General features: G+C 40.0%; 1 protein-coding gene across 1 annotated transcript in view; it reads left to right on the top strand.

Moving 5' to 3' along the window:
• The window catches only part of LOC102382003 (monofunctional C1-tetrahydrofolate synthase, mitochondrial), a gene marked incomplete at its 3' end in the record, with an annotated part of 99,030 nt that overhangs the window by 15,535 nt on the left and 61,600 nt on the right, over positions 1-21,895 (top strand). The window contains exons 6-7 of the mRNA XM_025213429.1: positions 1,207-1,343; positions 15,971-16,082. Coding sequence (XP_025069214.1) covers positions 1,207-1,343; positions 15,971-16,082 — 249 coding nt within the window. The remainder of the gene's footprint in view (positions 1-1,206; positions 1,344-15,970; positions 16,083-21,895) is intronic.

The following is a 21,895-nucleotide window of genomic DNA, read 5'->3' as shown; positions in this document are numbered from 1 at the left end:
GAGTCAATGATGACTCCAAGATCCCTTTCTGCCTCCGTGCTCTCAAGAAGAGAGTTTTCCATCTTATAAGTGTGCTGCTGGTTACTAGTGCCCAAGTGCAGCACCCTGCACTTGTCCGTATTGAAACGCATCCTGTTTTGGTTAGCCCACCCCTGCAACCTATCCAGGTCTTTCTGCAGTCTCTCCCTCCCTACTAGCGTGCCCACCTCACCCCATATTTTGGTATCATCAGCAAATTTGAACAGGTTACTTTTTCACCCTGTCGTCCAAATCACTGATAAAGAAATTGAACAGTGCGGGCCCAAGGACCGAGCCCTGGGGGACTCCTCTGCCCACTTCCCCCCAGGTCGAATATGACCCGTCCACCCCCACCCTCTGAGTATGACCCTTCAGCCAATTTGCAATCCATCTGACCATGTAGGCATCGATGCCACAGTCACCTAGTTTTTTTAATGAGGATGGGGTGGTTGACAGTGTCAAAGACCTTGCTGAAGTCCAGAAAGACTACATCCACGGCAACACCTGCATCCAGTGCTTTTGTGACCTGATCGTAAAAGGCAAAGGGGCTGGTCTGACATGACCTGCCCCTAATGAAACCATGGTGGTTGCCCTTGAGCATCATCCCCGATGCCGGCCCATCACAGATGTGCTCCTTGATGATCTTCTCAAAGAGTTTCCCCAGGATTGAGGTAAGACTGATGGGCCTATAGTTGCCCGGGTCCTTCCTCCTCCCTTTTTTTGAAGGTGGGGACCACAGTGGCTATCTTCCAATCATCTGGCACCTGGCCCGAGCACCACGAATGCTCGTAAAGCCATGCCAAGGGCCCTGCAATAACCCCTGCTAGCTCCCTCAACACCCTGGGGTGGAGAGCATCTGGACCTGCTGATTTGAACACATCCAGCCCCTCCAGAAGCACTCTAACCCGGTCCTCCTCAACCTTAGGTCACTTGAAACCCACATTTGTTTGTTATCTCATCTGTAGTGTTTGTTTGGCCTCTTCAAATTTACTGTAAATCTACTGAAGCTTGAAGGCACTATATTGAGTTCTGGCTTCTGCAAACCTTGTTACATAGTAAGGAAAAAAGTCAGAAGTCATTTTAAATGAATGTCTATGGGTGAGTTCCCTGCACCAGTGGAGTTTGGTAGTAAATTTCTTACTGTTGCAGACGGTGCAAATGACCAATGGTTTGTATGTTATCAAGCAGATAGAACTATAGATGGAAAGAAGGTGCTACTGGTTGGAACTGCAGCACCTCTGGCAGCCTCTCTTCAGTGTCTACTTCAGAGAAAAGGAGCCATGGTTATGAGCTGCCAGTGGAAAACGCAGCAACTTCAGAGCAAGGTAAGTATCCTCTTTTCTAACATTATAACACAATTTTTACAATTTAGGAAAGGAACTAAACCACACTTTGAAGGTTCAGGTTCATTCATAACTGTAATGTTTTAGTTCTGTCTTGAAGTTGCAATAAATTTTGAAACTAGTAGAGATTGTTACAGTTCATGAGCCTCTTTGTGCTTCGCCAAACATTTCAGTAGGGTATTTTATGATATAATTTCTTAGGTGCAGTAAAAGCAATCAATGATAAACCACTTATTGGCGTTCTAGCATCTGTCAGTTCAGTTCTGCTAGTGACTTTTGGTCCTTTTATATGATGAAACCTTTAAAAAGTAATATGGTAACTGGACATGATTTCCATTTTAATTGTGTAATAATTTTGGCATTTGAAGAAATTGGTGTATAAGACAAACTTTATAGGACAGAATTTCAAAAATTCAAATTCTTTTGATCATTAATATACTGCACAGTGTTAAGAGAGCAAATAAATATGAGTATGATTTGAATTCAGCTTTTCCCTGTCAAAATCTGCTTTTACTTCCTGGTTGAAGGGCAGGGCTGAGAAGGATCTCTGGGGTTAGGAGCAAAGCTAGCAGGATCTGGCTTTGTAAAGAACTTCTAGAGGAGATTAAATCTAATCATTTTTAGGATGCAATTTAATAAAGATAAATGTAAGGTACTCCACCTGGGAAGGAGAAACCCCCAGCACACCTATAGGTTAGGGAGTGTCCTTCTCAGCAGCTCGGAGGCAGAGAGGGATCTTGGAGTCATAATTGACTCCAAGATGAACATGAGCTGGCAGTGTAACGAGGCCATCAACAAGGCCAATCGCGCCTTGTCGTGCATTAGCAGGTGCATGACGAACAGATCAAAGGAGGTGATGCTCCCCCTCTATGCGGCACTGGTCAGGCTGCAGTTGGAGTACTGTGTCCAATTTTGGGCACCGCACTTCAAGAGGGACATGGGGAATCTGGAGAGGGTCCAGAGGAGGGCCGCTTGCATGATTAGTGGCCTTCGTGATAGCCCCTACGGGGGGAGGTTGAGAGACCTGAATCTCTTCAGCCTTCACAAGAGACGGCTGAGGGGAGATCTTGTGGCTGCCTATAAATTTATTAGGGGAGGTCAATGGGGAATAGGGGAAGCACTGTTTACTAAGGCGCCCCAGAGAGTGACTAGGAATAATGGGTGTAAACTAGTTGAGAGTGGATTTAGGTTAGAGATCAGGAAGAAATTTTTCACAGTAAGGGTGGCCAGGATCTGGAATGGGCTTCCAAGAGCCCAAGGGCTTTCCTGCCTATGCAGGGGGTCAGACTCGATGATCTATTGAGGTCCCTTCTGACCCTAACATCTATGAATCTATAAGAGAGGTGGTGCTATCACCTAGCTTAGAGGTCTTCAGGAGGAGGCTAGATAGTCACCTGGCTGAGGTCATCTGACTCGGTCCTCTTTCCTGCCAGGGGCAGGGGGTTGGACATGACGATCCATTGTGGTCCCTTCCGACTACAATCAGTGAATCTATGAAAACTCTATCCCCTCAACAGAGCTTGTAATCCCAGAGGGGAGAGAAGCCACACATTCCATGAAGTACACAAAGGCTCTTCTGTCAATCTGTTTTATTTGGGTGCCACTTCAATATACAGCAAAAGCTGTGTTAACCGGCACCTTACAAGCCAGCATGCTCTGTTAACCAGCATGCTGGCTTATAAGGGGAAAGTGAAACCAGAAGTGCCCACTGTAACACTTCCAGTTTCACAGATCCCCCACGGCCCGGGGGAAAACTGCTTGCACTGCTGAGCCCCCAAGGCCTGGGGGCATAGCAGGTTGTGCGGGTCCCCCCTCCCTGTCCTTCGGAGCCCACAGAGCCTGCGGGAGGGGCGGCAACATGGCGGGAGGGGCAGCAACACCCCAGACGTGACGGGACAGGCATATTTTATTAGCCGGCACCCTCCATTCCCTGTGGGTGCCAGATAACAAAGCTTTTACTGTAATAGTGATGGGTGGCAGTGTTACTTCTAAGACAACCAATGGCCAGACTCTCAGCAGGTATCATCGCAAAGTTCATATGATTTATCTTCCTCTTTTACTTAGTCAAAAGCAGTAGCTCATTGAGACTAGAAGGGACCTATTGTAATATAGGACTGCTTTTCAATTTTTTGAGATCCTAGGCTGAATACTGTGTTCCTATATATGTGTGTGCATACACTCTCTCACACAGAATTTAAAACCAGTTCTGTTTACTGATGCACCTAAAATATAACTCTTTTCCATGTCCCTTGATGCAAAAAAGTAACCTGTTTCTCTGTCATGGCAATAGAACTGCTTACATGAAATAGCTTGTGATCTAGTGAATTTCACAAAAGCATCTATTATTTGGGCAAAGAGAAGCAGGATCCTCCTCCTGGTACTGAGTGGTATGGAATAGCATTTACTGACGTCCATGAGTATAGCCGACTTAATGAAATGACCTCTTGGAAATCTTGGACATATTTAAAAATTTTTTTTTAGAAGTGTTGGCAAGGACTTGACAATTGCAATAAAGTCAAATTCCTTTTTCTAAATAATTTGGCATATTTAAGTAACAAACCCAGCTGAAAATATTTCTTAGTCTATGAATAAATAGTTCTTGGATCTTGATTTTACTTTGGGTCCCCAGTCAGCTAAGGGGCATTCCCAGCCAGGGGAGTGCCTTGGAGCTAAAGGCTCCATGTGCTTCCTGCAGCTGGAAGTGCCTCTCAGCTGACTGGGGCTCCTAACCAGGGGAGTGCATGGTGCATGGGAGCTCTGATCAGCTGGTTGGGGCTTCCAGCCACAGGACTGCATTATGCACTCCCTTAGTTTAGACTCCTGATCAGCTGACCAGCATTCCCAGCCACCGGAGCCCACAGGAGTCTCGAAAGAGCCTCTGGTGTTCTTCAGAGTCTGGGAGCTCTGGCCACACATTCAGTGAAGGTGCAATAGGAACCAACCACACAGTTATCACACTTTTTTGTGTAATAACTTGGTGGCTTATTCCTTGTTTTATCATGCCAATTGAACTAACTTGTGACCAGGTTACTACTTAATATATGATTGACTAGTTAATTACATCTTAAATGTAACATCTGTCAGGGGCCTTAGAGAGAGACATGTAGTATCCCAGGTTTTTGTTTCCAGTTTTTACATTTATTGTGCATTTTATAGAGAACAATCCTCAAAGTGTTTCTGAATATGTGCCACAAGGTGGCAGCCAGCTCAAAAATATAATGTGAAATGTTGTGTTTTGGATTCAAGGACAGAATGAAAAAAGGGAAAATATATTTTGCATTTAATTGAACAGCTGTGGTGTTTAGAAACTTCTTTGACAAGTCGGTATTTTTACAGCTGCTGATGTTATTGTTAGAACTGTCTCATTTTTATGTTTCTAAGTGACAGGCAACACTTTTGAAAATATATACTTCTCTCAACCAGGGAAGCACTTCTTAACTTAAATCTAGTTCCCCTTATCTTATTTTTTTTTATTAATCTTGTCTTTTTTCTTCATATCTTATGACCAAATTGTGCAATGATTCCTGGAAGGAAAGTCCATTTTTCCACAATGTGGAAAAATATAAAAGACTAGGTGAGATTGTCCTCTTGCTCTCATAATCTATAACCTGTACAGTTTAAAAATCTATTTTCTGCCCTTCAGATCCTTTCCTATAATCATGTATTGCTTTCTAGCATTCCCTGTAGTTTATTTATCCCATCACTGATCTGTTGGGAAACAGAGTTCCAGGCCCAAGCAGGAGGATATTGAGGTTTAACACATCAGTTTTCTCAAGTTCAGTTCAACTTTTGTCCATAAACCTGTAGGTTTTTACTTTGTCTGCAGCTGTAATCAGTGAGGCTATAGGGAAATTTGTGATAGTTTTCCTCAGCTGCAAGTCTGAAATACTGTGTTGCTTGGGCAGCAACCCTTAGTGTTTCCCTAAATCTGGTCAAATGTGGTTGGGTAAGCAGCACCTTATTGCTAAAATCTACTTCATGTCCAGAAATCTTCACCTTGGTCATGATCCCAGAGAGTTCCCACAGTGTGTTCAAGTTAAAGTATGCTGGCTTGAACATACTTTTGCTGCTGGGCCACTAAAATATATAGAGATACATGTCAAATACTATGGTTGCAGTTGAAGATGCACACCTGTTAGTAGTTCCTGCCTTCTCTTTTGCCCATTCAAAATCTCTGGGACATGTTTTTGAAAGTTTGGTAAAATGCAGTTTGTGCATCCAAAAGCCTTTTTCCCCCCTTTCCATTAAGTGACTTTATTGGTGCATGTGCAAGTTACTCAAAGCCTACAAATATGTATTAAGATTTGCACAAAATGTAGTAAAACAAAATATTAAAACATGCATTCATGCTTTGAATCTTCTGTCTTCTGCATGTGAAAGGTTACTATAACATCAAATGTCATATGCAGACATTTACTGCTTATTGGAGTTGCTTTGCCATAGTAGGTTAAGCTCTGCATTGTAATAGATAGAATGGAAAGACACATTACAGTCATCTGCCTTAGTGATAATTGTGAAAAGTGCTCTGTTTTATATATTTTTTTCGAAAGAGTTTCATGTGTCTACTTTCACTGGACCTTGAATGCTAGGTTGAAGAGGAAGCTGACATAAATTGTGTTTTAACCAGGCATAACTTGGATATAGGATATACCTCAGGGGTGTCAAACCCTTCCTCCTGGATGAGTCACTGGACAGGTTTGCAGGTTGGATTGGGACCAACCCCCTGTGCCAGTAGCAATGCCCATGGCACATGGTCCAGCTTATATACTGCATGCAACATGAGCCAGCCCTGCTCCAGGGCTTGCAGTGCATGTGATGTGCAGGCTGGATCTAGCACTGCATACAGTGCAAGCTATCCAAGGTGTAGGCTGTGTGTGGTAACTGGTGATGAGACTGTCCCCATGCACTGACTTCAGTGCACAGAGGTGGCTTGGGGCCCATTCCAGACCAGAGCCAGCACACAGGACTGATCTGGCATGGCGATGCATGTAATCCATGCCCTGGACTGACACTGCTGTATGCCCCATGCATAGGGTAACTATATGGGACAATGTGAAATCCAAGATGCTGCCTGCCCCTGCCACTCCCCCTCCACTGCTGCAGGGAGTCAGTGGTCCCTTAATGACCCATTGTTCTTTACTTCACAAGTGTTAACAATCACCTGTGAAGTAGCAATTAGTGTTAGGACTTCCTATTTCGCAGTTTCTACTGCTCAGGCACCGTGCTGGGGACACTCGTTTTAATTTTCACCTTTGGGACAGGACTGGCCTCTGAAATCAGGGACTGTCCCAGTCAATCTGGAACTAATGGTCACCCTACCCATATGGCATGTGGAGACACTCCAGTGACCCATGGGCCATATGTTTGACGTCCCTGATATAGCTTATCCTTAGTGTAATTGTTTTTTTCTTTTTTCACTGATGCAGATATGCAAAGCAAATTGAAGTTGATTGAAAAAGTGAAAAATTCTCATTAATTTTAATATATATAGGTTTCAGATCATAGCACATGTCAGATCATACTCCCACCTTGCAGGAATGTTTTGAAAGAGATCAGTTTAGGATGGGTGTAGTTTTTAGGTTTTGTCTACACCAGGAAAGGTTTGCTGGAATAGTTACACTGGCAAGCCCTCCTACTGTAGTCAGCATCTCCTACTAGCAAAAACATGCTTTGGCTGGCATAGCTCATACCACTTTCCTGAACAAAATAAGCTTATAATGCCAAAGAGTTCTTCTTTGGCTGGTATGAATTCATGTGTACTGGAACTTTTGCCAGTATAAAACATGTCATTACAAATTCACCCTCATTATATTGACAACAGATCCTAGTATAGATTTGGTATAAGATTGCCAATTGCAGACAATTGCCACCCGTGGGAACTTATTTATTTATTCCTATGGAAGACAGCAACTGAATGACAGAACAAGAAACATTTTAAGTTAACTAGTTCCCTGATTCTACCTTTGTTACCTTAAGTGTTACTCGGAAGCATTCCAAAGATCAGAGCTAGGTGCCTGGTTTTTCATTTAAGAGGAGTTAAGTTCCTGTCATTTATGTCTTTGAAAACTTTCTCCCTACGTATTAGCTTTTATACTGCTTTTCTGAAGCTTGAAACTGTTGTTTTTCCCTGTCTCTGCAAAAAAGACATTGTGTTAAAGTATACATTTTAATTGCCCTGTGAGAGTAGAGTGCTCATTTTTGGCAGTAAAATGCCCGTTTGTAAGAATTTTAGGAATAACGGCCCTAAGTCAACTGAGAGTAGGTTCAGGCTAGACAGCAAGAGGCGCTACTTCACAGTCACGGCGGCTGTGATCTGGAACCAACTTCCAAGGGAAGTGGTGCTGGCTCCTACTCTGGGGGGTCTTCAAAAGAAGGCTAGATCATCACCTTGCCTGGGGTTGTTTGACCCCAGCATCCTTTCCTGCCCATGGCAGGGGGTCAGACTTGATGATCTGCTCAGGTTCCTTCTGACCCTACCGACTATGAAACTACCCAGTAGGGAGTAAAAAGAAAGGTCTGCATACATGCAAGCATTTCACCAAGTACAAAATTTTTTCAATAATATAGGTGACTTACGTCTTTTAGCTATCTAGATCAGAGGTTTCCAACCACTGTGCTGTGGCCCAGTACCAGGCCACAAAGGGGTAGCTTCCGGGTTGTGGCACAAGCCCCCTGCTCGGACCCCCGTCTGTCTGCCTGGGCGAGTGGCTTCTGCTGCCAAAAGTCACGTGGGGTTAAAGCTGGGCTGCAGGGCAGCCCTGGGAGGGAGGCAGCTAGATCCATGTGGCCTGTCCCACTTCTGTGCCGGTCCGCAATATAAAAAAGGTTGTGAACCACTGATCTAGATTGATTTATAAGGCAGGGATACCAAACTCATCAGGCCCCATGGGGTGGATGAATGGCATGGGGCTGGCCAACAGGCTGGCCCACCCCGCGTGCCAGTTCCAGCGTGTGTCCTAAGCTGGCTCGGCTTGGGCACTGCATGCAGTGCGCAGGTCCAATCCAGCACTCGTGGCATATGAGTCAATTCGGAGATTCATGGGCAGCAGCGCTGTGGGCCACATGGTAGGGCTTGCATGCTGGATCCAGGCTGCAGGCTATATCTTTGACACCCCTGTCATAAATTATTGTAAAGGCTGCCATGAAAGCTTGACTTACCAGCAGCAGTCAAATCTTTAAGAGCAAGACTCCCCTTGCCTCCATTTGCATATTCAAAATAAAGGGACAATTTTAATATTCCTGTTTGAAATCATTTTTATTAAAGTTTATATAAATAACTGTCTTATTCTGCTCTTATCCCTCACTCATTTTCTTTGATTTTTTTGTGATAGTGAGCAGCTAACTAAGATTTTTTCTTAATTTTATTTTGGGTTAACTTGATTTTATCTATTGTATTAGCTGTTTTACCACAGCTGTGCAATGTCCTTATACACTCTGTATTTTTACATAAAGTCATAAGTGGACACATTCATGTTTCAAAAAACTCTAATATAACCATGTAAAATTGCTATATAGATATACTGTCCTGGTTATATTGTCTTATTGTATACATAAAATGGATTATGAAGATAAAGATTTTGGAATTAAGATAATCTGTAATCCTCCTTTAAACTTTGTTAGAAAGCTTTTATAGGTACAGTCTCATTTACTTTTTGTAAGAAGACTTAATAACATAGTTTTAAGAAACATCTCATTTTGCACCCCTTATTTAAAAAGGCAAATCTCTTCCACTGATCACAAGTAATGGAAAAGAAAATGGAATGTATTTAGTTAATATTGTGTATTTATTATATTTCTACCAAGATTTTCAAACTATTAATGTTTGTGTCTGGTTATTTTTGTTTTTTAAATCTTAGTGATCTTCTCTGAGCTTTAGTGCCGTGATGTACATAAATTGGGTATATTTATATTGCAATCCAGAAGCATGGCGACAGTTTATATAGACCCGAACTTACTTTTAATTAGCCAACTTGGGTTCTAATAGCAGTGCAGCTGCAAGCAGTACAGGGTTTGGCAAACCCACATGAAACCCAGGCTAAATACTTGGGTATTAAATAAATACAGTGCATTTACTGAACTGTATGTTATCGTGGCTATTTCCGCTATCAGTGCCTGACCTGGCTAGTTTTTAGTTTGACTATGCATGTACAAACTTTAGTTCTTCCTCCTGGATTGCAACACAGACACCCATAAACAGCCTGGAAAATGCACCAGAGGTAAACATGTACTGGATAAAGTGTGGCTTCCTTTAATCTCCAGAATGATTTGCATCCACAATATATAAGATAAGAAATAAAAGGGAAGAACAGATGGTGTCGTATTGGCAATATAAGCACATAATTATTTCTTTCTCAATTTTACCTTTGTGGATAAAAGGCTGGACGTTGCCATTATGGACATAACCAGTGTAATGGAGGCTGGTATGTGTTTCATATGTAATAGGGGTTTTGTAACTTTCCAGAGATCAATGAAAAGATCACAAATGCCACGTGGGAGTCAACATTTCTGCTTATTAGGACTTGGGACTTACTGGGGTAGAATACTGTAGTTGTAGTACACATTTTTTACAACATGATATTATGCAACGTTCTGTAGTAAAATAGCCTATTTTTATCCCTCTTTCTATTAGTGATGACTAATTGAAATCATCAGTCTCTCTTTCTTCCTTTTTTTTATTGGACACGTATTAGTTAGTGCATCTTTTAATCATGCTATGGTACAAACAATGCTGGAGGGACAATACTGCCTCTGTGTTCTGTGGAAAACAATGAACACTCTTCCTGTATCTCTGCTGACAAATACTACGGTGTTCTTTCTTCCTCCTCCCTGCACCATATCACCTCTTAAAAAAAATGCTGGTGTTCCAAAATAATTGAACACCTGTTGATGCACCTGGAAGAAAATCTAAGTAAGGAAAGTATAATTTTGAAAAGCACATGAATGTGTGTTTTCTGAACTTGGCTGATGAAAATTTCAAATCAGTTTCTCCTGCTCCCCTCCCTGCAAATATTGAAATGTAAATAGTACTGTTTTAGACATGTGAACCCATGTCTTAATTAAACATATTTCTGTTTCATCTTAAATTCAATGATCTTTCTTTGGTTGGTTTAAAATGGCTTTTGTAGAAAGCAGTTTCGCTGCAGGGAAATTAAATATTTTTCCAACTCCAACAGCAAAAAGGTTTTTAAATTATTTAGAATTACAATTACTCCATATCATTACCACTGAATGTTTGGCTTTGGTGTGTGTATCATTACTGTTATTTTAACATTTAGTCTTTTGTCTTGGGAATGGGTGGTTCTTTTTAATCTGCTTCTACTTCAATCTCATTGGAGGGAGTTGTATTTTGTTATGAGGTAAGGTTTCAAATTATTTATTGGCACAGGTCTTCCCAAATGAAAAAGATTTGCCAAGGAGAATGCAAGATTCTACTTGAAAACTAGCCTATGGAGATCTTTACATGTCTTCTTATTGCTTTTTGTGTTATGCATTGTTTTATGCAATGCTTGTCATTTTTTCCATTATGAACTAAATAATCGAATGTGGTGTTTTTAGTTATTTGACTATATATAATTGGTTTATCCCACAGCTGCATATTAACACTTGTCAATATTGTCTTGGCCTTTTGGTAACGATCCCGTGTAGCATCTGTGTTTAATCTGATGCGCTCTGTGTCCAGGGACTACATGGTACATTTGCTGGGGGGGTGAGGCTTGGTGATTTCACAGGTCTTTTCCGTCTCTAATGTCAGATTTATTTCTGATTTAGGAGATTAGTCCTCACCATGCCTCTTTAAGCTTTTCCCAGTGATTTATAAGCAGTCAAGAGAACAGATTAGGGAAAAGAAAAAAGGAAAAACTTATGTGAAGTGAAACTTAAATGTCCTGATGGGGTTTATGTAAACCTTTTTTCAGAGCCTCTCAACTTTGTGTAAAACAAATATTTAACTTTCAGTGGGATCAATCTGTCAGTCAAGTTTATAGAAAATTAATTGTATTTTAACTTTTTTCCATTTTAACAATTAAAAGGCTTTAAAATATATTTTGCATATTTCAGCTTTTAGTTTTCTTCAGAATTTTTTAAAAAGCTTGCAAGTAGTGTATTTTCCTTTATTACAGAGGAGTTTTTATTTTTTGCTTTCTCTTTGGGATGGGGAAAGGAAATCAGTGGGAGAGGGGGTATACAGATGTGTATAAATCATCCACACACTGGAAAGTAGTCTGTTACATATGACATAACTACATACACATGAAAAAATCCATCTTTTTTTTAAATATATATTTACAGATATGTGTGATATTGGCCGTCCAAACTGCTGTTAACATTGGCTACAAAATTTATTGCATTACACTTGTTAAGGGTTTGCAGTGTTATGATCTGTAGTCATAGAAATGAGAATGTTTAGTCGGGTCAACTGTTTTTCAACCTTGTAATTGCATATGACAGAATTGATCAAATAAATCAGCTGAAGATTTTTCAGAATTGTTAGTGTTTATGGGTTGTTGCAGTAATGTATACGGGTCATAACCAGTTCAGGACTTCAGAATGTTTAGCACTGTGTAAATGTGTGGTTCAGGTTGGTCTCTGTTCCATAGTTGGTAGGGTCGGAAGGGACAAGAGCAGATCATCAGGGAGTCGGACTTGATGATCTGCTCAGGTCCCTTCCGACCCTACCAACTATGAAACTAAGTCCGACCCCCTGCCATGGCAGAAAAAAGTACTGGGGTCAAACGACCCCAGCAAGGTGTTCATCTACCCTCCTCTTAAAGACCCCCAGGGTAGGAGCCAGCACCACTTCGCTTGGAAGTCGGTTCCAGGTCCTAGCCGTCCTGACTGTGAAGTAGCTCCTCCTGATATCTAGTCTGAATGTACCCTCTGCCAGCTTGTGACCGTTATTTCTAGTCACTCCTGGTAGTGCTTGGGGGAACAGGGACTCCCCCAATGCCTGCTGGTCCCCTCTGACTAGTTTGTAACAGGCCACTAGATCCCCCCCCTCAGCCTTCTCTTGTGGAGGCTGAACAGGCTCAGGTCCCTTAGCCTCTCCTCATAGGGCCTGCCCTGCTGCCCCCTGATCATGCAGGTGGGCCCTCCTCTGGAGTTTGTCAGAAAACCCCCCGCTCTCCGTGCCTATGTTAGACTGGGATTTAGAGCTTGAGACTTAGGCTTAGACACATAAGTATCCCTTTGTTTATAGGTTACTGGATCTATTTTCTGACATGGTTACCAGAAGAGGAGCTGTTCATTGTTTCAGTGAAAGATCTCTCCCAGGAAAAGGGAACTCTGGGTTCTATTCTTGCCTCAGGCTGGAGAGGGACTGTGATAGGGAGTGGGAAAGAGGTGGAGAAATGTTAAAACTCATATCTGCTGTCTTCCAGAGAAGCCTGGGAACTGGGGGACCTTAGGTTCTGGTCTTTGCTTTCAAGGCTGTTTCTGTGTTTTGTATTAAATAATCTCATTGGATAAAATGCATAAACCCGTATACAAGAAAAAACTAGACACAAGAAAAGAAGATAATGAAAAAGATGTGCAATTTTCCAATTTTATTGAGTCTCTGATTAGGTAAGCCTGTTTTGCTCCTTAATAAGATCCATAGCACACAGAGACAATTTACCAGACAAAATCTACCTGATCGCTATGCTGGAGGGAAGACATTTACATCCTGAGTTTATGTGCTTCCTTTGCTGTCTTTCACTTCATTTGCAATATTGGCATGTCTGTCCAATTAAGGGAGGAAGTGTATGTTCTGTACTACCATTTTTTATGGAGAGATACAGTTTTGAAATCTTAAAAGAAGAATGCAAGGAATAAAAATAAAAGCCTGAAGCCAACTCAAGTGCACAAAAATAGGCTTAGGTTAAACCAACATATAATTTGATTGTTCTTTTCTATTCTAGTACTTAAACGTAATAGATGAGCCAATGGACTGTCTAATTGATGTATCCTAGAATAAAAGTTAGGGCTGCAGTTGATGTATAATTGCACTCAAGAACATTTTCCAAGTCGATCAGAGTAACTTGTCTCGTGGACAGGAAGTAGGCATTTCCTAAAACGTGCATCACCAGCACGAAAGCAAAACATAAGAACTGGAATCAGCTTCCTTTAGCAAACAATGTTGCACAGAAGGACAAAGTTTTAGTGGCCAGTTTAGGTACTAGGATTTTCATTTTATTGATTCCACAAGAGAGCTCAGTACCACTATAAATGAATAACCAACCTTCCACCTCTTCCCCACTCCAGATTACAGTAGAGCCTAATGTCACTTCCTTACTAGTTTTTCATTTCATGTATATGTGCATGTGTAGATAGATATATTTAGCAGGACTCTATTAATTAAAAAAATCATTAGTTATTAATTTTCATATTATTTGAGCATGTTTAAAATAACCCACTTGAAAAAACTAACTAAAAGTTTTGTCTGCACGTATAACTTCTCAGACCATGTTCTCAAGCCATAACTAACATCTTTTTAGTTTAAAAATAGCAATCCAAATATTAGGATGCATAGAATGATTGCAAATGCAGGAATATATTTAGAATTAATGGTTCAGTCTCACTGGGAATTCTGACCCCATCACTCATTGTCCAGTCATCAAAGGGATATTCCAAAATTAGAGGGACAGAGAATAATAAAAAGAATTGTAGGGATGGAAAAAAATTCTCGTGAATATAAACCAAAAAAAATTAGGTATTTTATCTTTGAAAAGAAGACTGAGAGGACAAGATAAACCTAATGAATGGGAAGTGAGCATAGTGCAATTGAAAGGCAGAAAATTCAAAACTAAAGCCACTTACAACATGCGGCTAACTTTGAACCTTTGGGGGGGTCACGATTTTTGTTTAGTCCTGATAACATTTACAGAGGATGTTTACAACTATTCTGCTATTATAGGAGTCAGTGACAAAAGATTTTAGAAGAAATACTGATACCCCATACTTTAAGGCTTTAGTCAACTGCTAGACTACTACGTGTTAGGTGAGACCTACATTGGAGTCAAATTTTTCTACCTATGCCTACTGTAGGGTTCTTGTGCTTTCCTGTGGAACATCTCAAATCTAGCCGGTGTCAGCCACAGGATGCTGAAGTGGGTAAATTGCAAATTTGGTTTCTTATTGCAATTACTCCTTCCTGTGTTCATGTAGTCTTCTGATAAAAGATGTGCTAGGTAAATGTGTAAATGGGAAACCTCCAATGGAAAATCCAGGGAGATACAGAAAAACAGCCTCATGTTCTTTAGTGCTGTGTATTTTGGGTATGGCATGGGATGAGATGTAAAAATGAGGCCTAATTAATTAATTAAAAATGCTAAACACCTGAAAGATGGTGCTTCCCAGGAGTCTGGGGATTTAAAATGATTATCTTTCTAGATTCTGTTTTCAGCAAACACACTTCTGTATTCATAAATTCTAACACAAAGCTTTAATCTAATAAATTTATTAACAGTTACTGCCTTGTAGGGCTGTTGTGCACTCTTAAATGACTCTGAGTTTAGACAGCTGTTGTGTTTAGAAAGCCAGAAGGTAGTGTAGTTAGTGGAAAATGAAAAAAATAATATGCATTTAGAGTTGCTAAGGCTTAGATTTTGCAAAGGTATTTAAGCAGCTTGCTCTTGGATACATCCACAAGTTTGTGCGAGACCCAGTGAGGCAGCAGGGGTCATGAGACAATGCCTTGTAATAAGTTGTAGTCTTGCAAAGATCTCGAATCTAAATCAAATTGTCAGTTATTTCTCTGGCAAATAATGTTCTCCCACACTCATTCCTTATTCCAGTCCCTGAGGAAGGTTAGACCTTTCTTGTCTTTTCTATGGAGAAGACAACATTTTTAGCTTTTGCCATTTCTTCTACAGTCATCATCTCTTCCCCTCCTGGACTCTGGTTTTTGCTAAAAACTACGGCCCTCTTGGAATGTTTAACGATTGTTTCTTGGCAGAAATGTCAAGGTTTGCATCAGTACAAAGGCAGGACTGCATCAATGCAAATTTAACAAAGAGAGGCAGGCGTAGTGTCAGTCACAAGTCAGTTTGTGACACTTGCCATTTATTTACATATCTGTGTATTCCTCTGTTCCTCAATATTTTCTGTGTTTACTTCTTATTGCAGTTCAGAGCTTTCCTTTCCCCTTTACTGTATCTTTATGTGTCTGTCTGTGCTTGTAATGTTTTTTCCTTATCTTATGTAGATTCTTATAATTGTTACAGAACTCTACTGAAGATGGAGAAATAGGGAAGAAAGAGAAAATAGCTCATGTTTTTGTCTATTGTTAGAATTTTTGCCGTCATCCTGTGTATTGTTCTTCATTCTATTAATCTTAGCCAAATTGTTTCAATTGATAATCATGAATTAAGAGGAAAAAATCTTTAGTTGAAATTCTTTGAGGGCATTATTGCTGTATGTTTTTGTCTTTTGCCTTCACATTTTGTTTTACCACTTTCATGGGTCCAATTTTGGCTAGCTTTTGGTTAATTTTTAGTAGTCTGGATTTGTTTCATTCACTTCTGAAAAAGGTGTTTGCTGGCTAATTATTGAATACTTAGACTAATTAGAATGTTATTTTTTCAGTGCATTAAAAATTCCTAATTCTGTAATGTTTTCATTTTGGCTATTCATAGCTGCATCAGGCAGATGTGATGGTGATAGGTAGCATCAAACCAGAAGAGATTCCAGTCAGTTGGATAAAGCCTGGAACTACCATTGTTAACTGTTCTCATGATGTTTTATCAGGTAAGAGTGGTTAAAATTGAATACCATTTTAAAGAAAAATATATATACAACACATTGCTGCAAAAATTACACATTTGTAACAGTGCCCATAAAAATCGATGCAAATAAATTGTGTGTTTGTGTGTTGTCTCTAGTGGGTTATGGAACAGAGAAAATCCCACACAATTTACTGATTCGTTTTGATGCACTGGCTGGGGGAGTAGTTAGCCGATTGCACGATTTCACAATGATTACACACTTAATTTATACAACACAATTTTATTTTAAAACTCTTTACTACGTATATAACACTGCTTAGCTTTAAGAAACACCACAAACATTAAAAACACAATAATTACATATATCAGAAACAATGCTCCGAATGCATTTCCTTCCCAAACAATGCTATAAGAATTAGTGTTACAAAAACAACTACAATTACAACTAAAAGTTAAATTTGAATCAATACTATTATTTTTCATAATATACTTACAATCCTAGAATTCCGAGAAGCCAAATACCAAAATATGGTTTCATTCCTCAGTAGTACGATTTAATGGGTTGGCCTCAGTAGTACGGTTCAATGGGCTCGCCTCAGCAATACAATTCAGTAGGCTGGCCTCAGCAGTGATAGGACTAAGTCCCCTTCCCTCAGTCCCTTTCAGGTGCTCCGCGGCTTCAGCGTGAACTAAGAGATTCATGTTCATGGAGAGGGTGGCTCAGGTGATCAGTCTGTTCCGGCCTACACTTGCGATTCTTCCTTTGTTGTTCTGCAAGTATAGTCACCTCCAAATTGGGACAGTAAGTTACAGTTTTTATTGAGTGAGCTGCTGTCTATGGGCTCCTCCTACTCAACCTGTCACTACTCCCAAATTTGGGCTCGGATCTTACTCAACAGATTCTTTTGCCTTTGTTGAGCATTTTAAATTACTCTTGGGGAGACTTCCATATCACTGCAAATGCCCTTTTCTTACCAATCTTGTTAAAAGGCCTTAGGGTTTGATCTCTCGGAACTCAGGATATTTGCTCTCTTTGTAAAAGACTTCTAAAGATAATTTAAATTAAGACTTTAAACGAAGTCAGGACCTTTTGCACGTAGTCCCAAAAACAATGAGCTAGATAAGGAGATAAATCCTATCTTCTTCCTGAAACTGGCTAATGGGCAACTTTTACAAACATTCAAACTATTTCATTCAATATGACATGTGTGTGTACGTAAAGTTTTTTCATCCTTCATTTACCTGACATTTTTGAGGAAGGGATTATTCAACTGTTGATGCAAAGACTGGAAGGGATCTCCTGGGTCCCTTGATCCAATCTCCTGTTTGATTGCATATACCAGTTATGGGTTTTCCTCGTAAAATTACTGAGTTCCATCTTAAATGGAATTTATTTCCGTCTGTTTTACCACTATAGTCCTACAGTTTAAGTAGCTATTCTGTCCCTGACATATTTACCCCTCTGATGTGTGTATATAGATAGCAATCAGAATCCTTCTCAGTTATTAGGTTTTTGTTGTTGTTTTGTTTTTTTTGGCCAAACTCTTCCTATGTCCACCTGTCAAGACACCCCTTTTCTAGTCAACATACTAGTGCCATTTGTAAAAAGACTTTGCTTTTTCTTTGTGAAAGTTATCTTATGTCCTAGGATCTCATTTGCCTTTTTCGCAGCTGCATGCTATGGCAGGCCATTGACATCCTTTGATCACACACAAAGGGCCTTCCTTTTCAGTCACTTCCAACTGATGAGCTCACAAGTTTATTAGTGAAGTTAGTGTTAGTTCCTGGGTTGATAACCTTGTATTTTTTAATTATTGACTTCCATCCCATTTCCACTTTTCTGGTTTTTTGGGTTGTCTGGTTCCTTCTTTATGATATTCTTATCCTCCCCTCTGTTAACAATACCTCCCAACTCTGTCAGGAAATTTCATCAGCATACTTTAGGTCTTATGCTAAAGCCATTAATGAATATATTAAACAAGAGCAGCCCCAAAACTGATCCTTGTGGAACTCCGTTAATAGCTTTCCTCCAATCTGATGCTTCCCCTTTCAGCCCTACTTGTTGCCATCTATAACCCCTTCCTTGCTCAATTTACAATTCCTCTGCTAATCTTTACCTTTTCCAGCTTCCGTAATAGTTTTCCATGTGATACTTCATCAAATGCTTTTCTGGTGTCCAAATAAATGAATTCTACTGTATTTCCTTTGTCTAGAACATTTGTTATCAGATTATGATAGCATGATCCAGTATTGATAAATTCAGATTATAAACATTTTTTTTCCATTTGCCTCTACATCTTTAATTCTATTCTTCAAAATTTGTTCTAAAGTCTTTCATACTATTGAAAACAGACTAATGGGTCTGTAGTTGCTCATGTCCCTTTTTCCCCTTCCTAAATAGAGGTACTACATTTCCTAATCTCTTACGATAGTACCTGTTAATTGATAGATCTCTTTAAATACTTGCTATCAGACCTGTACTTCCGTGTTCCAGTTCTTTCAGAATTCTGTATGGAAATTGGGTGCATTTGGGCTCATTAATGAATTTTGAGTTTTGCATCCACCTTAGTTTTGGCTATTTCTGTTTCCTTACCTTGATTACTCTGTAATGTGTTCGACCCTGCGGCAGCCAAGTCACACCCTGTTTAGTGCTTTAGTTTGACCCTGGGGCAGCTTTTTGCATACAGTAAAGGATAAGAAAAAAAATGGCAGCATACTTAAAACTGAGCTAAAAGAATCAGCCAGAACAGAAAAGGCAAATCTCTAAGATCAGTGTGTTCCACCTTGCAGTTGCATTTACAAAAGGAAGAACCCACGTTAAAAAAAGAATGACTTAAACATCATTTAGTTTATTTAAAGTTTGTGTGTGTTCCCTGAGACAAAGATCCTATAGCATATTATACAAAACGACTTTATAGAAATTACTGTAAGAGATGTCTAGTGCATAACGTCCTTGCCATAGAATTCTGAAGATCTCTAGAAAAGACTAATGTGAGTTGTCCATTTTTTCTTAGAAAAATAAAAAGATTTTCTTGGCCTAAATAAAAAGTCCATGCAAATGTTTTATTTGTGATTATGATTAGTATCAGATAAGAGCTTTAATGGTTATCTACCTACAGCTCTCTCCTGCAGACACTGGACATGAGTAGCAGTGCAAATGTGAGTACAGTAGTTCTGTTGAACGGAATGGGACTACTTAAGTGTAGAAAAGAAGTTGGGCAGTGTCTGTGCAGTCATTGCTAAAATCATTATTATGAAAATCACTGTGTTCATGCTCTGTAGCTCGTTTTATTTTAGTACAGTTATTAGGTCAAACACTGTCTAACTTTGAGGACATTAAAGCCAAAAAGTTTTAGTGCGACAACTATGCTATAGGAAGAGTGTTATAAGCATAAAAGAATGAAGTTTTAGACATTTAGTCAGGACTGTAGTTGAATCCATTTGAATAACATCCTTAAAACGTTCTAAAAGTTGATGCAGACTAATAATACTTATGGCTGTTATATGTTAATAAGGATAGATGGATCATACTTTCTTATATCTCAAGCAAATCCCGGGACGTCATTCTCCCCTTGTACTCGGCCTTAGTGGGGCCGCAGCTGGAGTACTGCGTCCAGTTTTGGGCTCCGCAATTCCAAAAGGATGTGGAGAAGCTTGAGAGAGTCCAGAGAAGAGCCATGCGCATGATCAGAGGTCAGGGAAGCAGACCCTACGATGACAGGCTGAGAGCCCTGGGGCTCTTTAGCCTGGAAAAGCTCAGGCTCAGGGGTGATCTGATGGCCACCTACAAGTTTATCAGGGGTGACCACCAGGATCTGGGGGAACGTTTGTTCACCAGAGCGCCCCAAGGGATGACGACTAGGTCGAATGGTCATAAACTACTACAAGACCGTTTCAGGCTGGACATAAGAATTTCTTTACTGTCCGAGCCCCCAAGGTCTGGAACAGCCTGCCGCCGGAGGTGGTTCAAGCGCCTACATTGAACACCTTCAAGAGCAAACTGGATGCTTATCTTGCTGGGATCCTATGACCCCAGCTGACTTCCTGCCCTTTGGGCAGGGGGCTGGACCCGATGATTTTCCGAGGTCCCTTCCAGCCCTAACGTCCATGAAATCTATGAAGTCTATGAAATATCGGAATGACTGACTGCTTGAAAATACTCTCTGTAACCGACTGTAGAACAATGGAATAATTTTTATCATAATATACATCTCTTCCCCTTCTCTTCAAATAACTAGGTTTTTCTGTTTTATGCACATACCTCCTGGGTCATTTTCATATACATTTTTCAGTTTGTGGTCCCCACCATGACATGCACTACACAAGTTGTTATTCCCAATTCATTCTTGGGTTTTGTTTTCATTTTTTAAACTAAGTCATAAGTATTAAATATAATTTTGATTTGGCTTTTAAATAAAAAGTAAAAGCTAGGAGACCTACCCAAACATGACGTTCTACTGAAAGCCACAGCAAAGCTAGCAGTTCCTGCTTTCAGAAAGCAAATCCCATGATAAGATTGAAAAAATATAGCACGGCATTGCCAATTAAATGAATGGAATGTTTTAAGGATCTCTGAGCAAGATCCTCACCCCTTTTCTGGGTAGTTTGTCAGGTAAAATGCTGGAAGAGCCTGAAGGAGCCCTAATAATACTAACCCCGGTCAAAGGAGAATTTCCCCAGTGCATGCACTTCAGAAGACAGATGTAATAGGACAGGCCTGCTTCTGGGCGTCTGTCCTTGAAACTGCTGAATTTGTGGATGGTTTCCAAGAAGTGCTGTGTACCCCATAGCATTGTAACCTAAGGAGGCTGAGGGCATTAGAATCCATCCTTTGGAAAGCCTAGGATTACAAGGATCCAAAGATGGCATACAAGCTACCTTTGCTTCCTTCCACCTAGGCACTTTTTAAGTAGAGTAGCACAAAATCTTATCTGTTCTAACTCATTTTTTTTATTTGATTTGATTTTTTTAATTTGATATGGCCTTTATACAATTCATTTATGGTTCTGCTATATTACAGGCTACCAAAGGAAAAATCCTTAAAATAAATTCCATAATTATCTTTTTTTATATGGTTTGAGATTGTGTCAGAGATTTTACCAGCACCCTTTAAAATTAATGTTTTTGTGGTTCTTTTTGGCCTCAATATGCAATGCTGGTCATTGTTCATGGAGTGTAGTTTGTACTTAATGACTGTATAGAAGGTCTGTCAGTATTTTCATATTAATGCCGAGTTTTCAGCAGGTTATAATTTTAGCAAAAGAACTTACTTTGGAGTAAAATACCATTTAAGCATACGAGCAATATATTTTATGAGCTTCATTTATAGAAGGCATTGAGTTATTTCTCTTAGTTAAAATAGGATTTGCTTTTTGAAAAGAGAGAATGAGTACCTTTTAGCTTCAGTAAAATACTAGTTGTCTACTTTAAGACTTACTATTTGTATAAAGCATGTATTCTTCAAGAGTGAACTTTTTGTAATACAGTCTTATTGTTTCAAGTTGGCATTATATTAGGATTCTCTCTAGTTATTGGGCACTAAACCAATAATTCAAGAGTTGCATCTGTCAGGGTATTTCAGGTGTTTACTAAATTACTGCATAGTATCACAGAAAAGTACGTCTGGAAGGGATCTCAGGATGTCATTTAGTCTAACCCCCTGTTCACTTGATGCAGGAGCATCCCTGGCTAAACCAACCCAGCAAAGTGTCTGTTTAACCTGCTCTTGAAAATTTCCAAAGATGGAGATTCCAAAACTTCTCTGGATAGCTTGTTCCAATGTTCATAGTGAAAAAATTCTTCCTAACATCCAACTTAGATTCCCCTTGTTGTAAT

The sequence above is a fragment of the Alligator sinensis genome, unplaced genomic scaffold (assembly GCF_000455745.1).
Source record: "Alligator sinensis unplaced genomic scaffold, ASM45574v1 scaffold608_2, whole genome shotgun sequence".
NCBI classification, from domain to species: domain Eukaryota; kingdom Metazoa; phylum Chordata; order Crocodylia; family Alligatoridae; genus Alligator; species Alligator sinensis.
Note: the sequence above shows the minus strand (reverse complement) of the source record. Positions and strands in the feature narration are given on the sequence as shown.